An 18,764-nucleotide genomic window follows, 5' to 3' on the forward strand; every position below is an offset into this window, starting at 1 on the left:
TACATTGTTATAGCCATACCTAAACTGAGATGCCTTTACAACTGGACCTCCCCTCCAATGAAACTGCCTTTGAAGATGACTCAGAAGCTGCAACTAGTGCAAATTGTGATGCTCAGACTGCACTGACTACAGGTAGGCTCCTGGAGTCCATTCAAAAAGCTGCTTATATATGAAGCCTTGTATGGCATGGCACTGGGATACATCGAGGATAGTATTCTCAAGTATGATTCTCTTTATGTTGTCCAATCATCTAGAGAGGGCTTGCTAGAGATCCCATACCAAGTTGAATTCGAAGGAACCAAGATCAGAAAAATGTCTTTTCAATAGTAGCTTTGCATTGTAAGGAACAGATTGCCCCTGGGGATGTCATTTAGATGCTACTAAACCACAGAAATGTTTTGGCTGATTCTAAATGCAGAATCACCAAGAATCACAGATAAACAGATTTAATCCTTGGCCATATAAATCCATCTACATTACAAATTTCAAATGTGCAGTCTATGGGTCATTGTCTGAGGTCTCAGAATTACTGCCTGCAGCTTTAAGCCATTTTTTGCAATAATGTAATAATACATAGGAAAAAATAAGTTATGTGGGGCATGGATCTCTCAACTTGTAGGGATAATCCATAAGAAAGCAACACTGTTTCCTGCCCTTTTCAATGGGTGAATAACTTGGAGTAGAGCAAAGTAGATTGATGGAGACAAGAAGAGAGTAAAACTAAAGATGCCAGTTTTCTGGAAAACCAGAACAAAAAACATACATACACAGCAGTAGAGTAACCACACACTTAGCATAGCTCCTCATTTAAGTATTACCACAGTTAGGGCTAGGGCTTGCTATTCCATACCTGCCTGCTTGCTCTGCTCTTAATCTGCACTCTGGAGATGTAGTTTTTTCTCGTTCTGAAGTCATAACAAGGAGAGGGTGAGATGGTAGAGGTGATGAGAGAAACAGGCAAGTGGGAAGGAATAGCCAATGGCTGGGGCAGTGGTACCTTTTGCCCTTGCCCTCTCAGGGTGTCTCAAGCAGAAGGGAAGCCTCACATAAGGGATCCGTAAGTATCCACAAGGCTAGGGCAGGGTAATAACCTGGGATCGGTCTGGTAGGAATGAGTTAACAGACACATTTGCCTTGAATTTCAATGCTGTTTTCTTATTGAGTTTCTTGGGTTTTTTTTCTATAGAGACATTGGTTTCACTACTCTTAAGAGACTTTTACATGAATGTATTAAGGTTTGGTGTTGTGGCCCTTATGATGACTGCATCCGACTTCCAATCTAGACTTATATCAAACTTTGGAGAAAATATTTTAGGTGACCTACATTTCACAGACACTGTGGAAATCATTATATTTATATGTATAAAAGATACTGCAAAAATAAGGTTTTTTTTTTTTTTACCTGATTTGATCTTCTGCATTGGTGACTGCCTCGTTGTATTGATCCAAAGTCAACTTGTAGATTTCAGAATTCTGAAAATGATCAGAGGTAGCATTCAGCATAAAGGAAAAGCAATATCTTAAGCGATCCAATCATACAGAACAAGCCTTTAAATGCTAGGGAGAATTGGTCTTTTGGGCAATCAGTATACATTAAAGCAACCACTAGCATTTCCAATGATTGCTTGTGATAGCTGGGGCTGTTTGAAGTGGCAGCCCAAGTTCATCTGGAAGGCACCAGATTGAAGAAATATGAAGGAAAACACCAGAAATATACAATCTTAGGGAAATTAAAGGTTCCCTAATTTTCATTACAGTCAACAGAGCCATACATTTTATACCGAAGACAAGAAGCAAATTAGCAATCTATCCCTTAACTAAAATAAACCCATGCAATACCTAGACAATAAAAACAATTTATTAGGGTTATGCAAATCCTTCATTCCTAGGAAAAATGTAAAACTAAGTGGTTCAGCATGTATTCGCACACAGTTAAACAGACAGGAACAGAACAGATTTTGAAGCAATTGCAACACCCTGACAAAAGACCTGCCTACTTTAATGTTTTTAAAAGATGTGATTTGCATGAGTCTGTTGTGAAAAAACATATTTTGAAGGATTGAACTGTCCTACCTTCCTAGGACATGTGCTTCATATTTGGGAGATTAGCAATATGGTAGGTGCAATATAACTAGTCATTTATAGTTATTGTTAAAGAGCACAGTAAGTAAATCAAAAGCAGCAACAAAAGCACTAATTCTTGCAAATGATTCTTTCATGTTATATTGTATTTTATTCCAATTAATTTGCAGTCAGTAAGCAAAATTTCCTTCTTTGGTTTACTTCCTCTCTCTTTTTGTAGTACTTGGAAAAAGAAAAGTTGAATGCAAAATGTTTACTTTTTCTGCCTACCTACAGCCCCTTAGCAGTAACTTTTACATTTTTATCCTTTCTCTATTATTTGTTTTTACAGAATTTATCAACGAACAGGCTTGTGATATTTCTTCCATACTAGCTATATGGAAATGTTATTGTTAGATATATATTTTATATACTCTAGAAAGAAATCACAACAGGTAATTGTTTTCATAGATTTGACTTTTTTAAAAAAAACTCTCTCAGGAGTTAGCAAGCTGCAGATGAAGCCTTGCCTCAAAATGGATTTTGATAGAAAGCTGCTGAGGGATTAATCTGTTTTTTGTGGCATAATGGTAACTTTTACATTGCTTTGGAGACTTCATACACACACATAGCCATACACTCATGTCAAGCGTGTGTAGTTCACATATTTTAATGGCACCCTTTATTCACCGTCCTGCAACTCCCTGCCATCTCTTCCTTGCCTTAGAAAAGCCCAAAGACTTCTACTCTATTAATTAAAACTGTCATTAAAAATTAAATATTGTGAATAAGTAGGTGTGAGCATTATCTCCACGGGTTTTGTATGTCACACTGTTTCTCCAATTACTTCCCAAGCAATTTTCATATTTCATAGCGTCTGATTTCTCACAGGACCTAGATTTGCATGATCAGAAATATGACAAAAAGAACGAAGAGAGGCAAGAGCTGAAAGTAGCAAAATGAAACATTTTCTTGGGAAACAGAAGGAATCTATCTCATCAGATACCATTAGCTAGCAATAAGCAAGCAATAAAACAGCAATAGGAAAGCAAAAACAAATATGTTATAGTTGAGCTTTAGCATGAACTTCATGCTAAAGATGTAACCCACCTAAAAAAAGACTAACACACACACACACACACACACACACACACACCCCTCATAACAAAGATAAGAAATGCAGCTAGCAGACAAAATATTCTCAAGCAAGGATATAATTTTAAATAGTTGCAGAAGAAACTCTGACTATAAAAAAGGGAATAAATCAGCATAACACTCAAGAGATAAGAATGTCAAAAGTGCAGGGAAGTCTATTGCTCCATATTTAACCATCATGTTTCTCCGTCATCTTTCCACTAGGTGCCTTTCATTGGCATTAACAATAGCCCTGAAAAACCAAATGCAACACAAATAATGAAAAAAGTGATAATTCAAAAATTAGAAAGGTTTTAATAGGTTTGTAACTGGTTTTAAAAAGATTCTTAACCACCATATACTGTAATTTCATAAATTGTGAGTTTCAGTGCCCACTCCTTTCCTTTCCTGACTGATTGCCTTTCACCTCCCCCTAGTTGTGCCATAACTGTTTGGCTGAACTGATGCTAGCAACAGCACTACTTAGTGCTATACTTGCACTAAGAGGGGGAAAAAAAACAAAACCCAACAACCAGGCACTGATTATCTCATACATATACATCCCAGAACAACCTGAGTAGGAAAATGGCATGAGTCACTGAGAGGGGAAAGAAATGAGTAGGAGATGGGAGAAAAAGGTCCAGAGGACACGGAAGGGAAATATTATTGTTCCAAATTATAAAGATAATAAACCATACCAAGACTCTGAAAATAGAGAAGAAAGTCCTTACAGAGGCAGCATGAAGACAGAGAGTAAAAACTGACAGTTTATTTATTTATTTAACAAATTTATATAGCTGCCCAACTCACCCCTAGGTGACTTCATGGACTCCAAATTCCCATCAGTTGAAGGGAATAAAATACAAGCTAAGAATGAAAGGAGGTAGATATTTAAAAAAAAAAAAATGATGTGTAAGAATATTTAGATGTCATATGGTAAGTAGATAAGAAAATACACCCCCTCCAAATAAAGGTTGAAACCTTGGATCACTAAATTCAGATTGAAATGGAAGAATCCACATGATACTTCCAGGGGCAATACTTGTACTCAACTTCAGGAAAGGTGAACCGTACTCCTACTACAAGGAAATTATTATAGCAAAGAATACAGTGTAAGACCCCTCTATTTAAAGTACTGAAGTTTGCAGATGATACAACAATGATTGGTCTCATTCGAGACAATGATGAATTTTCATACAGACTGGAGGTTGAACAACTAGCCTTGTGGTGCAACCAGAACAATCTTGAATTAAATACACTCAAAACTGTAGAAATGGTGGTAAATTTTAGGAGAAACCCTCCTACACTACCACCTCTTACAATACTAGACAACACAGTATCAAGAGTAGAGTCCTTCAAGTTTCTAGGTTCTATCATATCTCAAGACTTAAAATGGACACCTAAAATAAAAAACGTCATCAAAAAAGCACAACAAAGAATGTTCTTTCTGTGCAAACTCAGAAAATTCAAACTGCTCACAGAGCTGCTGATTCCGTTCTACGGAGGAATTATTGAGTCTGTCATCTGCACCTCTATAATTGTCTGGTTTGGCTCTGCAACCAAACAAGACAGACATAGACTTCAGAGGATAATTAGAACTGCAGAAAAAACAATTGCTACCAACCTGCCTTCCACTGTACCTGTATACTGCACTAGTCAAAAAGAGAGCTGTGAAAATATCTACAGACCAGGGGTGGGTTCTAAAATTTTTTACTACCAGTTCTGTGGGCATGGCTTATTTTGTGGGCATGGCTTGTGGGGGTAATGTGACTGGGTGGGCGTGGCCAACTTTTTTTTTTTAACTTTTAAAAGCATTTTTTTCTACAACCTTAAGAGGTTGCAGAAAAAAAGGCAAAAAAACATCCATAGATACATTCAGAAGACATTTAATTGCCCACCCTTCTTTCTCCCCCCTCTGTGTACCCAGCACCCTATTACAGCCACTGCCTCTGGGTCCCGGCCGGGCAGCCAGCAAAGCCTCTTCCGCCACTTCCTTCTACTCCTCTTTCCTCCAAACCTTTGCTGGAGTGAATTTTTTTTTTTTAATTTGATTTATATGCCGCTCTTCTTCGAAGACTCAGGGTGGCTTACAATGCATTAAGCAATAGCCTTCATACTTTTTGTATATTTATATAAAGTCATCTTATTGCCCCCATAATCTGGGTCCTCATTTTACCTACCTTAGAAAGGATGGAAGGCTGAGTCAACCTTGAGCCTGGTGAGATTTGAACTTGCAGTAATTGCAGGCAGCAAATGTAAGTGGATGTTAATAACAGTGCTTTAGTCTGCTGAGCCACCAGAATGTGAAACCCCCTCTGGCCAGGGAGCATAACGCTTCCTGGCTCATGCATTTCTTACCACACCCACTTCCTCACCAGTAGATCTCCATGAGTGAGAAGCTGCACTCTCCTCCGGTCCTCCTGGGGCGGCTCGCCTCCCCGCTGGCAGCTTCTCCTTCTCCTGGCTGCTCCAGGAGCAGCCTGTCTGTTACCCGGCGAGAATGGCCTGCCACCACAGCCTGCCCCGCACTCTCTGCCCCGGCAGTTGCTCCTGGTGCTGCCGGAGAACGGCAGCACTAGAACCGCTCTTGCTGGGTGCAAGGGGGTGGGGGCGGCAGGAGCAGCAGGCCAGGGCTTCCATCTCTCCCTCCCTCCCTCCCTCCCTCCAGAGGCCTGGGGCTATGCTAGAAGTCTGCTCGGTCGGGGAGACAAGGAAGCCCCAGACGACCCATCCTTGCCACCACCTCCCCCTCGCCCTTGGTGGCAGTGGTTCTCATACAGGAGCAGCTAGCAGGGGAGAGGGGATGGTGGCAGGCTGCAGCAGCAGACAGTTCGAGCCGGCTAAGAGGCAACGTTCCTCCTCCTGCCAGCCTCGAGCTCAGCTCCGGGCAGCGTCCCCCCCAGCCATACCCGGCTTCTCCCTGAGGCAGCCCACGTGGATCCCAGGCAGCACAACTTCGGGGCCTTACCTCATGGTGGTGGTGATGAGGCAGGCAGGCAGCCGGGTGCACAGGAGCGACTGGCGGTAGCACTCCTGGCTGGCAAAGGGCGGAGTCCCAGGGCTGCATGCGGGCAATGACAGTGGGAGGGGTAAGCGAGCGAAGACCGGGCTGGGAACCAGTTCAGGGGCATGGCCAGCCAATCTTATTACCGGTTCTCCGAACTACTAAAATTTTTTACTATCGGTTCTTGCAAACCAGTGCGAACCGGGAGCAACCTACCACTGCTACAGACCCCTCACATCCTGGACATAAATTGTTTCAACTTCTACCCTCAAAACAATGCTATAGGGCTCTGCACACCTGAACAACAAGACAAAGAACAGTTTTTTCCCAAATGCCATCACCCTGCTAAACAACTAAATCCCACAACACTGGCAAATTAACTACTAAGACTGTATTACTATTCTTCTTCTCATCATTACTAGTACCTAACTCTTCCCACTTATGGCTATATCCATGTTGCTTGTATCTTTACAACTTGTATTGTTTTTATTGTTTCCTAATGTGATTTGATTGCTTATTACTATCCTATGATTATCACTAAGCGTTGTATTTTATGATTCTTGACGAATATACTTTATTTTTTTTGTTTATGTATACTAAGAGCATATGCACCAAAGACAAATTCCTTGTGTGTCCAATCACATTTGGCCAATAAAGAATTCTATTCTGTTCTGTTCTGTTCTGTTCTGTTCTGTTCTGTGCTATTCTATTCTATTCTATTCTATTCTATTCTATTCTATTCTATTCTATTCTATTCTATTCTATTCTATTCTTCTCAAATGAAATTACATATTAACACAAAATTATAACAGTAATTGCCACTTAATAATAGTCAAACTCCCCCTTCATTTGCTGTTGTTTCATTACTGGCTCCCCTACCCCTGTTCTATCATTCTTTCTGTTGGCTGCAATTATTTTCCTTCTCCAATTGAATAAAAACATTTATGTGTTTCATCCAATGCCATGTCAAGTACTTTCATTTTCTCTCCACTCCTCCAACCACCAAAAATCAAAAAGTGTTCTCCAACTCCTAGGTAAGACCTGGAATACCCAGTACAAAGAGATGATCTGTTTTCCTAGCATCTAGATGCCTCTGCAGCTTCTTTCAGAAAACTGTTCCACTGCAATAAAAGAATATTGTTTTGACTCAGAGAAAGAAGAGGGATAATCCAAACTGTTAAAGAAAAGACATCTGAGTTTGGAAAAAGAAGAAAATGTGAAAAGGTAACTCAAAGCAACTCCATTTTAATTGTGTTAGATATAAGTTGAAGTAGAGGTGAGCTGACAGGCTTTCAAGATTCTATTACAAGATTCTAATTAAAATACATTTTAACATTGCTAGCAATTCCTGTTTCCTAACCTTCCCTACTTTGAACATCTGACAACAGCTAAAGATATCCTGCTCTGAGGACCTACTTCTCTCTAGATAACATATGGAACAGACAGGAATATTCCATTGGGAGCATAGGATGGAATATCTGAGTAATTTTTTCAATTTCTTCATAGTGCATTTTAGATCGTGAATAATTTGCCTCCTTACACTACCTATCTGTTACAGTCCTTCAGATGATTTATTGTCAGAGGATAATTATAATCCACAAAGCTTCTCAAACTAGGTCAGAATGGGAAGTTACAATCATGATTTCAGGACCACAGCCCCCTCCCTCATTCCAATTCACACATGAATTTCCACCCACCAAACCATTGGAAAAAAGGCACCACTTAATTAAAATTAGTAGACAAAAAAGCAAGGGATAAAAGCTTAAAGACACCCTCATCTGATTAAGACTAATCAGCACTTCCTACTTAAAGTTGTATCTTGGAAACATAGAAATGTTGAACCAATGTCTGCATCAATTTGCATGCCTAAATACCTAATCAGGTTCTGACTTCTAAATAATTTGATCCATTGCTGCCTTTGCACTGTTCTTTTGGTTAAGTGCTTTTAATTTGGATTATTGGTCATCGTCTTGGCTTTCAATGCTTTCAGTTCAGCAAACCTGTAGCCTTCAAAGTGGAAGTGTTCTGTGTATCTGTTCTCCATAATATACTAATAACTCTGAGTATCAGCTTTGAAAATTAGACCAGCAGATCTGGTCACATTATAGATTTTGAGTTCTTTGTCTTTCATCTAACCCAGCAGAATGTTGGAAAACAAATTGCATAAAGGGGTTCAAGACTCTTTTTTCATAAGCAGGCAAATCTTCTCAAAACAGAATAGAATCGGTTGTCACATGGCAGGAAAGAGTGGAAAAAGTAAGAATTTAAAAATGGGCTGGATCCAGCCAGAACCTATCCCAAAATGTCCAATGTATCCCTACAGGAGAAACTGTAGCTCAGAATGCTCCATTCTTAGCTCTTCCCCTGCCCCCAAAGGCAGCTACATAACCAGAACAGAGCACATATAATTTGCCATACACTTCCTGTTTCACACTTAAACACACAGATACAAGAGGGAGTGTAGAAACACACACATAAAGGTAACACACATGCATCCACTCTGATTAGACCATCAAAGAATACACATAGGTAGCATGCATTATTTATGCATTATTTATGTATAAACCACAATTCTTGAATACGCACACATACGCAGAAAATATGTCATTACACAAAAGAAAATACAAATCTATTCTACGGTCATTCTTGATGAAGAGGTCAAATACATTTCAGAAGCTGTACTCTGCATGGTTTCCCAACCTTGTTTTAAATTAATTTTCTATTAAGTGATGGCCTTTTTAAATATAGGTTAACATCCATTAATTCAGTGACTATTTGAAGTTATGACAGTCCTGAAGTAGGAGTCATGTGATCATGGTCACATGATTGCAATTTGGGCACCTGGCAACCGATTCTACAGTATTGCAGCATCCTGAGATAACACATTGCAACCTTCATTGTCTGCTTCTGACAAGCAGTCATGGGCGAATCTGGCAGGATATCGCAAATAGCAAAGAAATGATGTAACAACCGTGCAGAATTTGCCTAATGATTGGAAACAGAATTGCCATCACTGCCATTAGAAGTTAGCAAAATCACATGATTTAGCAGTTTATGACCATGGCACTTAGTGAGGGAGTTTCTGGTACTAACTGCCATAATTAACTGAAGATTACCTCTACGAGTAGATTAAACGGATATACATTTATGTTTAATATATAATTAATAACATTTATAAATATGTTCTCATTTCTGGACATCTGGTCAAATATTAAATTGTGGGGTCCTTAGTGCTCTCTAAGCTTGGTTGTTTTCTTTCGTTATTCAACTAGGTAACATCATCAGTGCTAAGAAGAGATTCAGGTTTGCTCTCTACATACAGGTGGCTTTATCCTGTCAGTGTTGATGGAAGTGTTGTTTTTTTTCTTGGCAGTTGTTGGCAGTATTGATTGACTGTGAGGAAGTGTTTTGGTCTTTTTGTTTCATTTTTAGCTTTTTAATTAACTCTTTTTAAGGGTGTGCAGATATTATTTATCTCAATGTGCCTGTTGATGTCAGATTTATCTGAGTGCCTGGCATCTAGAGATAAACAATATCTGGCACTGATGAAGTTACCTAGTTGGGTAATGAAATGTCTGCAACAACCAAGTTGAGAGAGAACCAAGGACCACACACAGTTCAACCCTGAGCTACAAATATTCCCTTCTACAGGTATCATCACAACTCTTCTAGAAAGTGATATTAGAAACCAAATATGATGTAACTGATTTTAGGAATAAAATTTCTATCTGGGAAAGAAAAAGAACACTTTTAAAATCAGGCTTATTTTTAAGTACCCCAAATAATAAGTAGCTACATCTTTCCTAATAAGGTGGAAAAGTAGGCCTGCCTCATACTGAGCATTCTTGAAATGCTGCAGAGAATTCTAATGAAGGCTATGCTTCTTCCTCAAGGAATTCACGACTTGTATCTTAATCAGGCCTTCCTAAAACATTGAGGATTACTTGTAGGATTAGGTGGTGGCAAAACCACAAACCTTCAAGCTTCTCAGAAATCTGAGACCTCAAAATCAGGTGTGTCCCTTTTTAGAATCTAGTCAAAAACTCTTGGGAAAGGGAGAGCAGGAGGGTAACAATAGTGATCTTAATGCGTACCCAAGAGCTGCCTTGTACATAAAAAAAAGTCCTGGGGTTGCAACTTGATTATGCCTCCCTTGACTAGACTTCCCTGCCATCAATCCAATTCCCTTAAGATAGAATTAGCTTGTCCTGCAACCCTCCCAGTTAAACACAGATAAGGCAGTATGTTTTTGTTTTTTTTCACATTACAGATGCAGAGAGAAAGAGAACAGACTAAATGCACAAATTATGTGGGAAGGGGTTTTTTTTAGTAACATGAGAAGAAATTTTAATTACAACACTCAAATTACTGAAGAATTTTTGTCTGAATCCATGGCTTTTCATTGACTCTCACCAGTGTTAAGCAGATCAAAGCACGTTGAACTTCAAGGTTAATCACTCATTCACAGTAAAAGAGATGATGTCCGGAATGTTCCATCTTATCATAAAGGCTCTTTCATTTTGTGTTTATAAAACATAGAATTCTTCCAGTAGCTGAAGAAAAATCAAACTCAGTAATCAATTGTTGTTGTTGTTGTTTGGAATGTTGGCCTTCTGGGGCAATAATGGAAAAGGGAATTTAGCAAGGGTGGAATGGGAGGGAGAAATCTAAAAAATATTGATACCATAATAGAAATGTATCTCTTCAGTTCGGGACAGATTAACTGGTTCAGAATCTCCTTAGATTCAAAGAAGAAAGAACCACCAATGTTCTATCAATAATTTTGAAATGCTGGTGGACAGTATCCTGTCTGTGGTCATGACAAAGATACCAAGAGGATAACCTGTAGTGATCCCTGTGAGGAGCGGAACTGGCAAGCAGGGGACAACAGCTGCAGGATTATATGTACAATCTGCTTAGTTGACTCCTGACAGAATCTCTCCTCTCCTCCCTTGTTAGATAAGACTCTTTTTTTCCTTCAGAATCGGGGCCCCACATCCATCTGAAAGGAATGTGCACCTCTTGGTGCAAGGATACCAGACTATTTTGTATGATGAAACAAAACAAAGGAAAATGCAGCAAAAGCAAGAGTAATTAAGCACTGACCAGCTCTGCTGCTAATTTCCATTGTGAAGCTTTTCAGACTGTCTGGAGCTAAACAGGGCTATTTAAATTGGAAATTAAGACCCTTTACACCCTTGTGCAGCTGTCGCTTTCTTTCATTTTTATGCTGAAACTAGTGGCATAATTGTAGCAGTCATTCGGAAAGCACAAATATCAGTCACAGAAAAGCATTGCTGGGACAAAGCTCCTGCAGCAGCCAAGACAGGGTTCAGCTACCATTTTTCTCCTCAGAAATGCCTTCTCTAGGGAACATTTTTATCTAAATTCCAGAAGACCAGGCTTATCTATTTAATCTGAGATATACTTGCCTCTTATAATCTTAAACAAAAGTATGTAGTTTTTTTTTTTAAAATAGATTGACATCTGCTATCTCCAATTATTTTAAATTAGTCAGTAAAGTTGTGTGAGATGGCTATGTTTTACAACTTAGAGCCATTCAGGTAGGCGGCATACAAATAACTATAATTCAAAAATAAATTGTTTTCAGAATAAAGACACTTTGGTTCATTCACTAATAATTTACGGTAGCAAGGATCTGTCTTGAATTATCTCAAGGCACTATCAGCATCCAGTGCACTATGTTGTATATGTACGTATATGTCAGCCCCAGCCCTGCGACGGTACTTGGGGCCACCATTCATGTGGGGATCGCCATTCCGCTGCTGCACGCTTTTGCTAATGACCCTTCCTGTGTGCCTGCTCTGCTGGGTCATCAGCTCTAAGGCATGCCTCTCACTTCGACTCCCCAGCCGCATGCTAGATCAGGGGTCTCCAACCTTGGTAACTTTAAGACTTGTGGACTTCAACTCCCAGAATTCCTCAGCCAGCTTTGCTTCTGGGAGTTGAAGTCCACAAGTCTTAAAGTTGCCAAGGTTGGAGACCCCTGCGCTAGATGATTTCAGGGGCATGCACTGAAGCAGTTTCTCACCATCCATCACTTTAAGGAAAGATGGAGCAGTGCGGAACTGGAGTGGCTTGTGATAGATTGAGGGGGGAGAGGAAGAGGGAGGATACAGGTTAATGGGATAATTGAGTGATTGCACTGGGGTGGAGCTGTATGCTGCTTAAAGAGTGATGAGGAGCACGGAGCGTCACCTCCAACAAAGATTCCTCTCTGTAACACTTTAAGGTGGTCAGTTACTACCGATATCAGGATAAACAAACTTGGTGACTGCTTTTGCGTGATGAGGGGTTTTTTCCCCATACTTTACAGAATCTGACAGTATATGTGTGTGCGCATATGTGTCTATAAGAGAGAGGGGGTATATTTATGTACAGTAGCTTGTCAAAGGAGCTATTGTTAGCATCATGTGTAATTCATCTAGTAGTATTAACATACACCATGTATGCATACAATCCCTATTTACTTTTCCTCCTAACAATTCTGTGAAGTGATGTGATTGTAATAGTCACTTCTTAGAGTTAAGCGAAAACAGCCATTGCACCTCTTTTCCCCATTTAAGTTATGCAGTGGCCTGAATGGCCTTTGGGTTTGGGTGGGAGATCCTGTTCGCATTTGTCTGTTGTTTTGGTAACAAGATAGGACTGATCTCCCACCCAAACCCAAAGGCCATCCAGGCTATTGCATAACTTACAATAGGGAAAAGAGATTCAAGAATCACTTATTTTACTGTACATACAGTTCACATTTGATACATCAACTCTTTCATAATGGCTTAGGCATTCTCAGAAGCTTCTGGATTCTTGGGTACTCAAGAAACTGTTTGGGAGATCTCTGATAATTATTATTACTGCCATCTTACACCTAATGAACCAATACTCAAGTTAAAACCTGAGAGGATTGTATGAAGCTGATACCTATTAATATAGGTATCAAATTAATACCTATTAATATAGGTATCTAATATTAGTATCAAAGTCCAGCATGCTTTGAAAAAGTGCCTCAGATCTTGTGCAGCTATGAGTATAGAAGCCCTTGGCCATTCATTAAAGCACTCTGACTATTTTCAGGATTCCATTTAATCCTTTTACCCTTAACTTCAGTTCTTGTAAGCCAGTTGTCTATTTTTTTCTAAGTAGAAAGTAGAGGAGAGTGATTTGACAACTTTCATGGATGCTAAGTAGGAAATGGCTGCATGTACTTAGGCTCTTTGCAAAACAGACTGGGTACTAATCTGCTGGGCATTCAGAGGGTTATGATGAGGCACTGTCCCTCTGAACTAAGAAAACACTCCAAACCAAAGAAAAAATATTTCTGAGTATGTAGATTCTACCAGCTTCATCTCCTACTGCCCAGGAACTGTTTCTTGTCTACACCAAACGAATTTCTTTTGTGTGTTAATAGGGATTTTTCTTGTAAAAAAAAAAAACCTAAAGGTTTTTAGGTCATGTAGATTCTAGTAGCTTAGGTTAAAAAAATTTCCTTCATGTGAAGGAATAAAAGCACCTGTGCTGTTAATGTTCACTACCAATCACCCAACAAAAGAGGCTATATGAGGAAAAAAAAAACAAGACTGCAAACTAAGTCTTTAAAAATCAGACTCAATGATTGGAGTATGTTTAGATTTTAAAATAAAAGACAACAAGAAGAATATAATAGAAAATAATATATGAAGAAATTCATACAGAATGTAAAGATCACTGCTGTATGTACAAGACAAAAAATAATAGCCTTAGGTTACTTTCTGTTTGTTAAAAAAAAAAAATTTAATGCTAAGAATAGTTCTCTATAACTTTGAAACCAGTTTCAACCAGTTTCAACCAGTTTCTTTGAAAGAAAGATTTTGAATTCCCCTTTACCATAATTCTAGATGGTAATTCAGTTGCTTCATTTCCTAGAACTTTTCAAACTATCCAGGATTGATAACCTATATGCAGAGACCTTTCTGTAGCAACTTCATCCAGTACTGAGTGGATACATCAAGTGGATCCTCTATACCCAAGCCAGATCATACATTCGATCTGGTGTCCATTCATCACATCTTGGTTAGATGGAATCTAATTGCAAACAAATCTGGTATTTATTAGCAATCTCTTGAATCCATGGCACTTGACCACTTGGGCCCAGGATGGGGATAACTGGCTTAGAAGTGAGAACATGCACTAATCCCTTCTGCTAGAACAATCTAGCTATAGATACCCACCATATCTTTCTATAACGTTCCCAAGAGGAGTCACTCCCAACTCATACTTAAGTCTAATCTTAAAGCCCTTTTCTTCCAATGCTCTGCTTAGCACTCACTATTCATCCATTCTGCTGAGACGAACTGCCACATGCAGGGTGCCTCTGCAGACAGGCTAGAATACATCTTCACAGTCACCCACACACATCAACACATATCTGCTGCCCACTTTGAACAGTCTCACACTTCAAAGAACCAATTCTACATGTATATCAGACTAAGATACCAGGTTTTTCAAATCTTTGCTGCTAATATGTCTCTCACCATACTTCAGCAGAGATACAGAGGCTTTTTCCTGCCCCCACATCCCTTATTTCAATGGGGAATGTATATGGAAAACCTAGAATGACCTCATCTTTGCTAATTTAGTTCCTTGGGTGAAGGGCAAAGCGTTTTGATGTTTACCAGCCAGATTTTTTAAACTAATACAAAGTAATATGTTTATTACATCTGAATATCTCCTTCCAACAAAACCACCAAAAAATTAGATTTACCTTCACTGATATAACTTATTTTCCCCAAAGGCTTACATAATGGTTCTCTCTTGCCATCACAATCAGCTGCAATGCAGGCTGCTTCAAGCATTCACTCCCCCCTCCCCCCCCCCCAATTCTTCCTGGTATCTTTGCAACCTGCCAAAGTGTGCTATATGCAAGCCAGCAGCAAGACATTGAACTAACCAACAAAGTTTAAGGAAAGATTGTGCATGTTTAGCAGGGAGGGAAATTAAACCTCAGGGTAATAGTTTTTTTCCCTTGCTAGAAGCAACTTGAGCATCTGGCTTCACGTTTTGTGACTCTTGCCTGGAATCTAGTTATTTATGATCCTGGTTTGTTAATTGACTAAGACTTCATCTCTCCTTGACTTGGCATTATAATTCTTTGGCTTGAACTTGGACTTCTTGACTTGGAATTTGTCTTTGTCCAGCTAAGTTCTTATCTGCAAGTAATTCCTGTTTTCCTGCCTGTGCTTTTTTCTCAGCTATCTCATGCTGCCGTGCTGTTGGGACTTGAAGCAACAAATCTTTCCTTTAACACTGTGTGTGCCTAGGTACTGTGTCTGGCTTCTGAAATGGTGCTAAGAAAGCCAGGATGGGAAATGTTTGCTGAACATACAGCCAAGATCACTTACAGTCTATTTGAGGTGTTTGTCCCTATTAAAAGCAAAGTGAAGAGAAAGACACTGTTTGTTCCTATTTAGAAACATTTTATATATGGTATGAGATTCAATTTTTGTGTAATGGTTGAAGACACTGGGATAGAAATCACAAGACCATGAGTTCTAGTACTAGCCACAGACTGCTGAGTGATTTTGGACCAGTTTGCTCTCCTCAGCCTTAGGAAGAAGGCAATGGCAAACCACCTCCAAAAATGTTGCCAAGAAAATTGCATGGATTTGTTGTCACCAGATATGAAGATTAACTCAAAGGCACATACAGTATATACCCACAAAAGAACAGTGCATAGGGAAAAAACCCTTCTATTTTTCTTGGTGGCAAAAACAAATATAGAGGTACCAGTTGTGGGAAATATCAAATGTTAAGCATCTCCACAAAACATGATTTTCAATAGTCTGTTTTCAGATTTTTCCCACAGGATATCATTCTTTGAATATAATTCTCTGAAAAGGAACAAGTCATAGAGCAAAAAGCATCTATAACATTTGGCAAGAAAAATACATGTGCATTCTTTTAAGAATATTACTAGCAAGTCAACCTCTAATGCAGGACAGGAAATAATAACCAAGAAGTGTTTGATACAGGCTAAATACAGTGGAAAAGAAGAAGAATACTCTCAAACAACTTTTTTAAAAAAGCTTTTGATAACATTAAGGATTGGGAGCAGCAAAAGTATGGTTATGTGCAGGGGTGGGTTCTACTTACCTTTACTACCAGTTCGCAACGGTAGTAGCCATGTGCCTCAGAATAATTATTCTTGAATAAATTAGTCAGTCATACAAACCAGATTTAGATGTAACAGGTAAGTTGCAGCAAACTGTGATCTGTATATTGAGAACTACATTCATTGTAGCTGCAGGAATACCATTGAATGTTTTGTATTACTGTGGTTTAAATTGAGTTTGCTTCTATTAATCATTGTTTATGATCTACATATGACATAATATTGGGAATTAGAAGGAAGAAATTAAGTCAAGGGCTGGAAGAATGACTACACAAAGCACACGTCTGATATATAAAATGTTTTTTTTTTATATCTAGCATTTGCAACAGACCATAAAAACAGGAGAAATGTGTTATACACTGCTCAAAAAAATAAAGGGAACACAAGCAGAAGACATCCGAGATCTGAATGAATGAAATAGCCTTATTAAATACTTTGTTCTTACATACAGTAGTTTATACACTGCTCAAACAACTAAAGGGAACACAAAACTACTGTATGTAACGAACAAAGTATTTAATAAAGCTATTTCATTCATTCAGATCTCGGATGTCTTCCGCTTGTGTTCCCTTTATTTTTTTGAGCAGTGTATATTATTTCATTCTGGTGTCCAACATACTTCTATTGTGATTGTGGTTTGATCCATTCTGTTGATTTTTATAGATTCAATTGGTAATTAAGTAATAAATATTTTTATTTGAATAATGCTTAGTAATCTTTTGTCCTTTGAAGCCTAAATTGTCTAATATCCAGGTGGACAGTGGTAAAAGTTTTTCTATTCTTTACTTCATGAAATACTTGATCATGGGCAATTATCTTGTCAGTGAATTGGGCTATGAAGACAAAGCAGTTAATGAAGCAATTGATTAGCACCCCTCCCTTTGTACCAGATTTATATTTTGTTTCTAGCAAGTTAATAGGTCAACCTACTTATTAAAAATGTGGAAAGGGCAAAAACTAATACATCAGGAGAAATACAAACAACTGAGATAAATGCTACAAAGTACTAAATAAAAGCATTCTAAAGTAAACACTGCCATCATGTTTCTCTTAATGTTTGTTTTTTTAGTATGCTCTAAACATAGACAACTTGGTCCATTGTTCTACAAAACTGCTCATCTTTCAAATTGCCCTGCATGTGCTCCCAGAAGTAGATATTAAGTATAGTCTAAAAGCAACATCTAGCAAATTGTGAATGTTAATGAATTATGAATATAGAGAAAATACATTAACATTATACACTAAATAATAATATTCATTCCCCTTTAATTTTTACTATCTTCTACCAGATTGCAAATTACTGCTTATGCAATATTTAGTCAGTTGAGATTTGCAAAGCAATCCTAGCATATTCAAGGCTGTGAAGTAACTGAGACATGAGATGCCCCATTGCCCCAGAAATTATTAAAGAAAACTAGACAACCTGTGCCCCACGGGGTCATCGTGTCAGAGATATTTCATTACCTAAGCAGAAAAAAAGAATGGAAGGGGAAAGGGAAAAAACAGTAGAAGCAGATGTGATTTCCAACTTTCTGCCAGCTTCCCCAATGAGTATTTTTATGGGAACCTGGCAGCGAGCATCAGAAATCTTCCTCCTTTCCTCCCTGTCTTTCCTTTCTTCCCTCCCTTTTCTTCCCTCTTTTTCTTCCTTCTTTTCCTTTCCTTTCCCTTTCCTTTCTATCTGCTGCTGAGGGTGGGGGGAAGGAGTGAGGGATTATGAGACTGGCTAGGAAACTGTCACAGAACATTGAAAATGAAGATCACATGACCACAGCAGCAATCAAGCAGTGCAGCAACAGTCAATAGCACTGAAGCATCCTCAATTTTTCCAAATTTCATTCCCTCAAGAGTCATGGGTCCTATATTTCAGATATATTCTGTAAGTTAGCCCATTTAAGGCAGCTTGGTTCAAAACATGTTGCCCTATGATGCACTGTTTCACCCAGTTAAAGGTCATCATTGCAAGAGTTTTAGTAGTATAGAGCTGTGTGCATTTCCCAAGTCATAAGGCTATTAGAGATTTCTTCAGCACACCAGCAAAGCAAGCATAGCTCTTAAAACTTTCAATATGCAGAAGTTCATTTAGTTGACAGAAAACCTACAGATCTTTGGACAGATTGTCACACAAACTGTTAGATTTTTGGAGAAATGATCAGACCTTCCTTTGCCTTTATCACATCAAAGACATGAAAGGTAAACCAGACATGGACTGCACGGGTCTCACAGAGAAATGGGTGTATGTATTCCGAGTAAGGGGGGGAAAGAAAAAAGATGAAAAAGAAATGTTTTCTAGATACTCTGTAGAACAAGAAATACTGGAAAGAAACTAACCCATTTGTATACATATATCTATATAACTTTAACTACAGATAAGGTATTATTTTCAAATCCAATAAA

At 38.7% G+C, this 18,764-nt stretch overlaps 1 protein-coding gene across 1 annotated transcript in view; it reads right to left on the bottom strand.

Moving 5' to 3' along the window:
• Positions 1 to 18,764, bottom strand: part of CHCHD6 (coiled-coil-helix-coiled-coil-helix domain containing 6) — a 250,182-nt gene that overhangs the window by 103,731 nt on the left and 127,687 nt on the right. The window contains exon 6 of the mRNA XM_070933610.1: positions 1,403 to 1,473. Coding sequence (XP_070789711.1) covers positions 1,403 to 1,473 — 71 coding nt within the window. The remainder of the gene's footprint in view (positions 1 to 1,402; positions 1,474 to 18,764) is intronic.

This window comes from Pituophis catenifer, unplaced genomic scaffold (genome assembly GCF_029215685.1).
Source record: "Pituophis catenifer annectens isolate HBS135680 unplaced genomic scaffold, rPitCat1.0.hap2 SCAF_2, whole genome shotgun sequence".
Taxonomy (NCBI): domain Eukaryota; kingdom Metazoa; phylum Chordata; class Lepidosauria; order Squamata; family Colubridae; genus Pituophis; species Pituophis catenifer.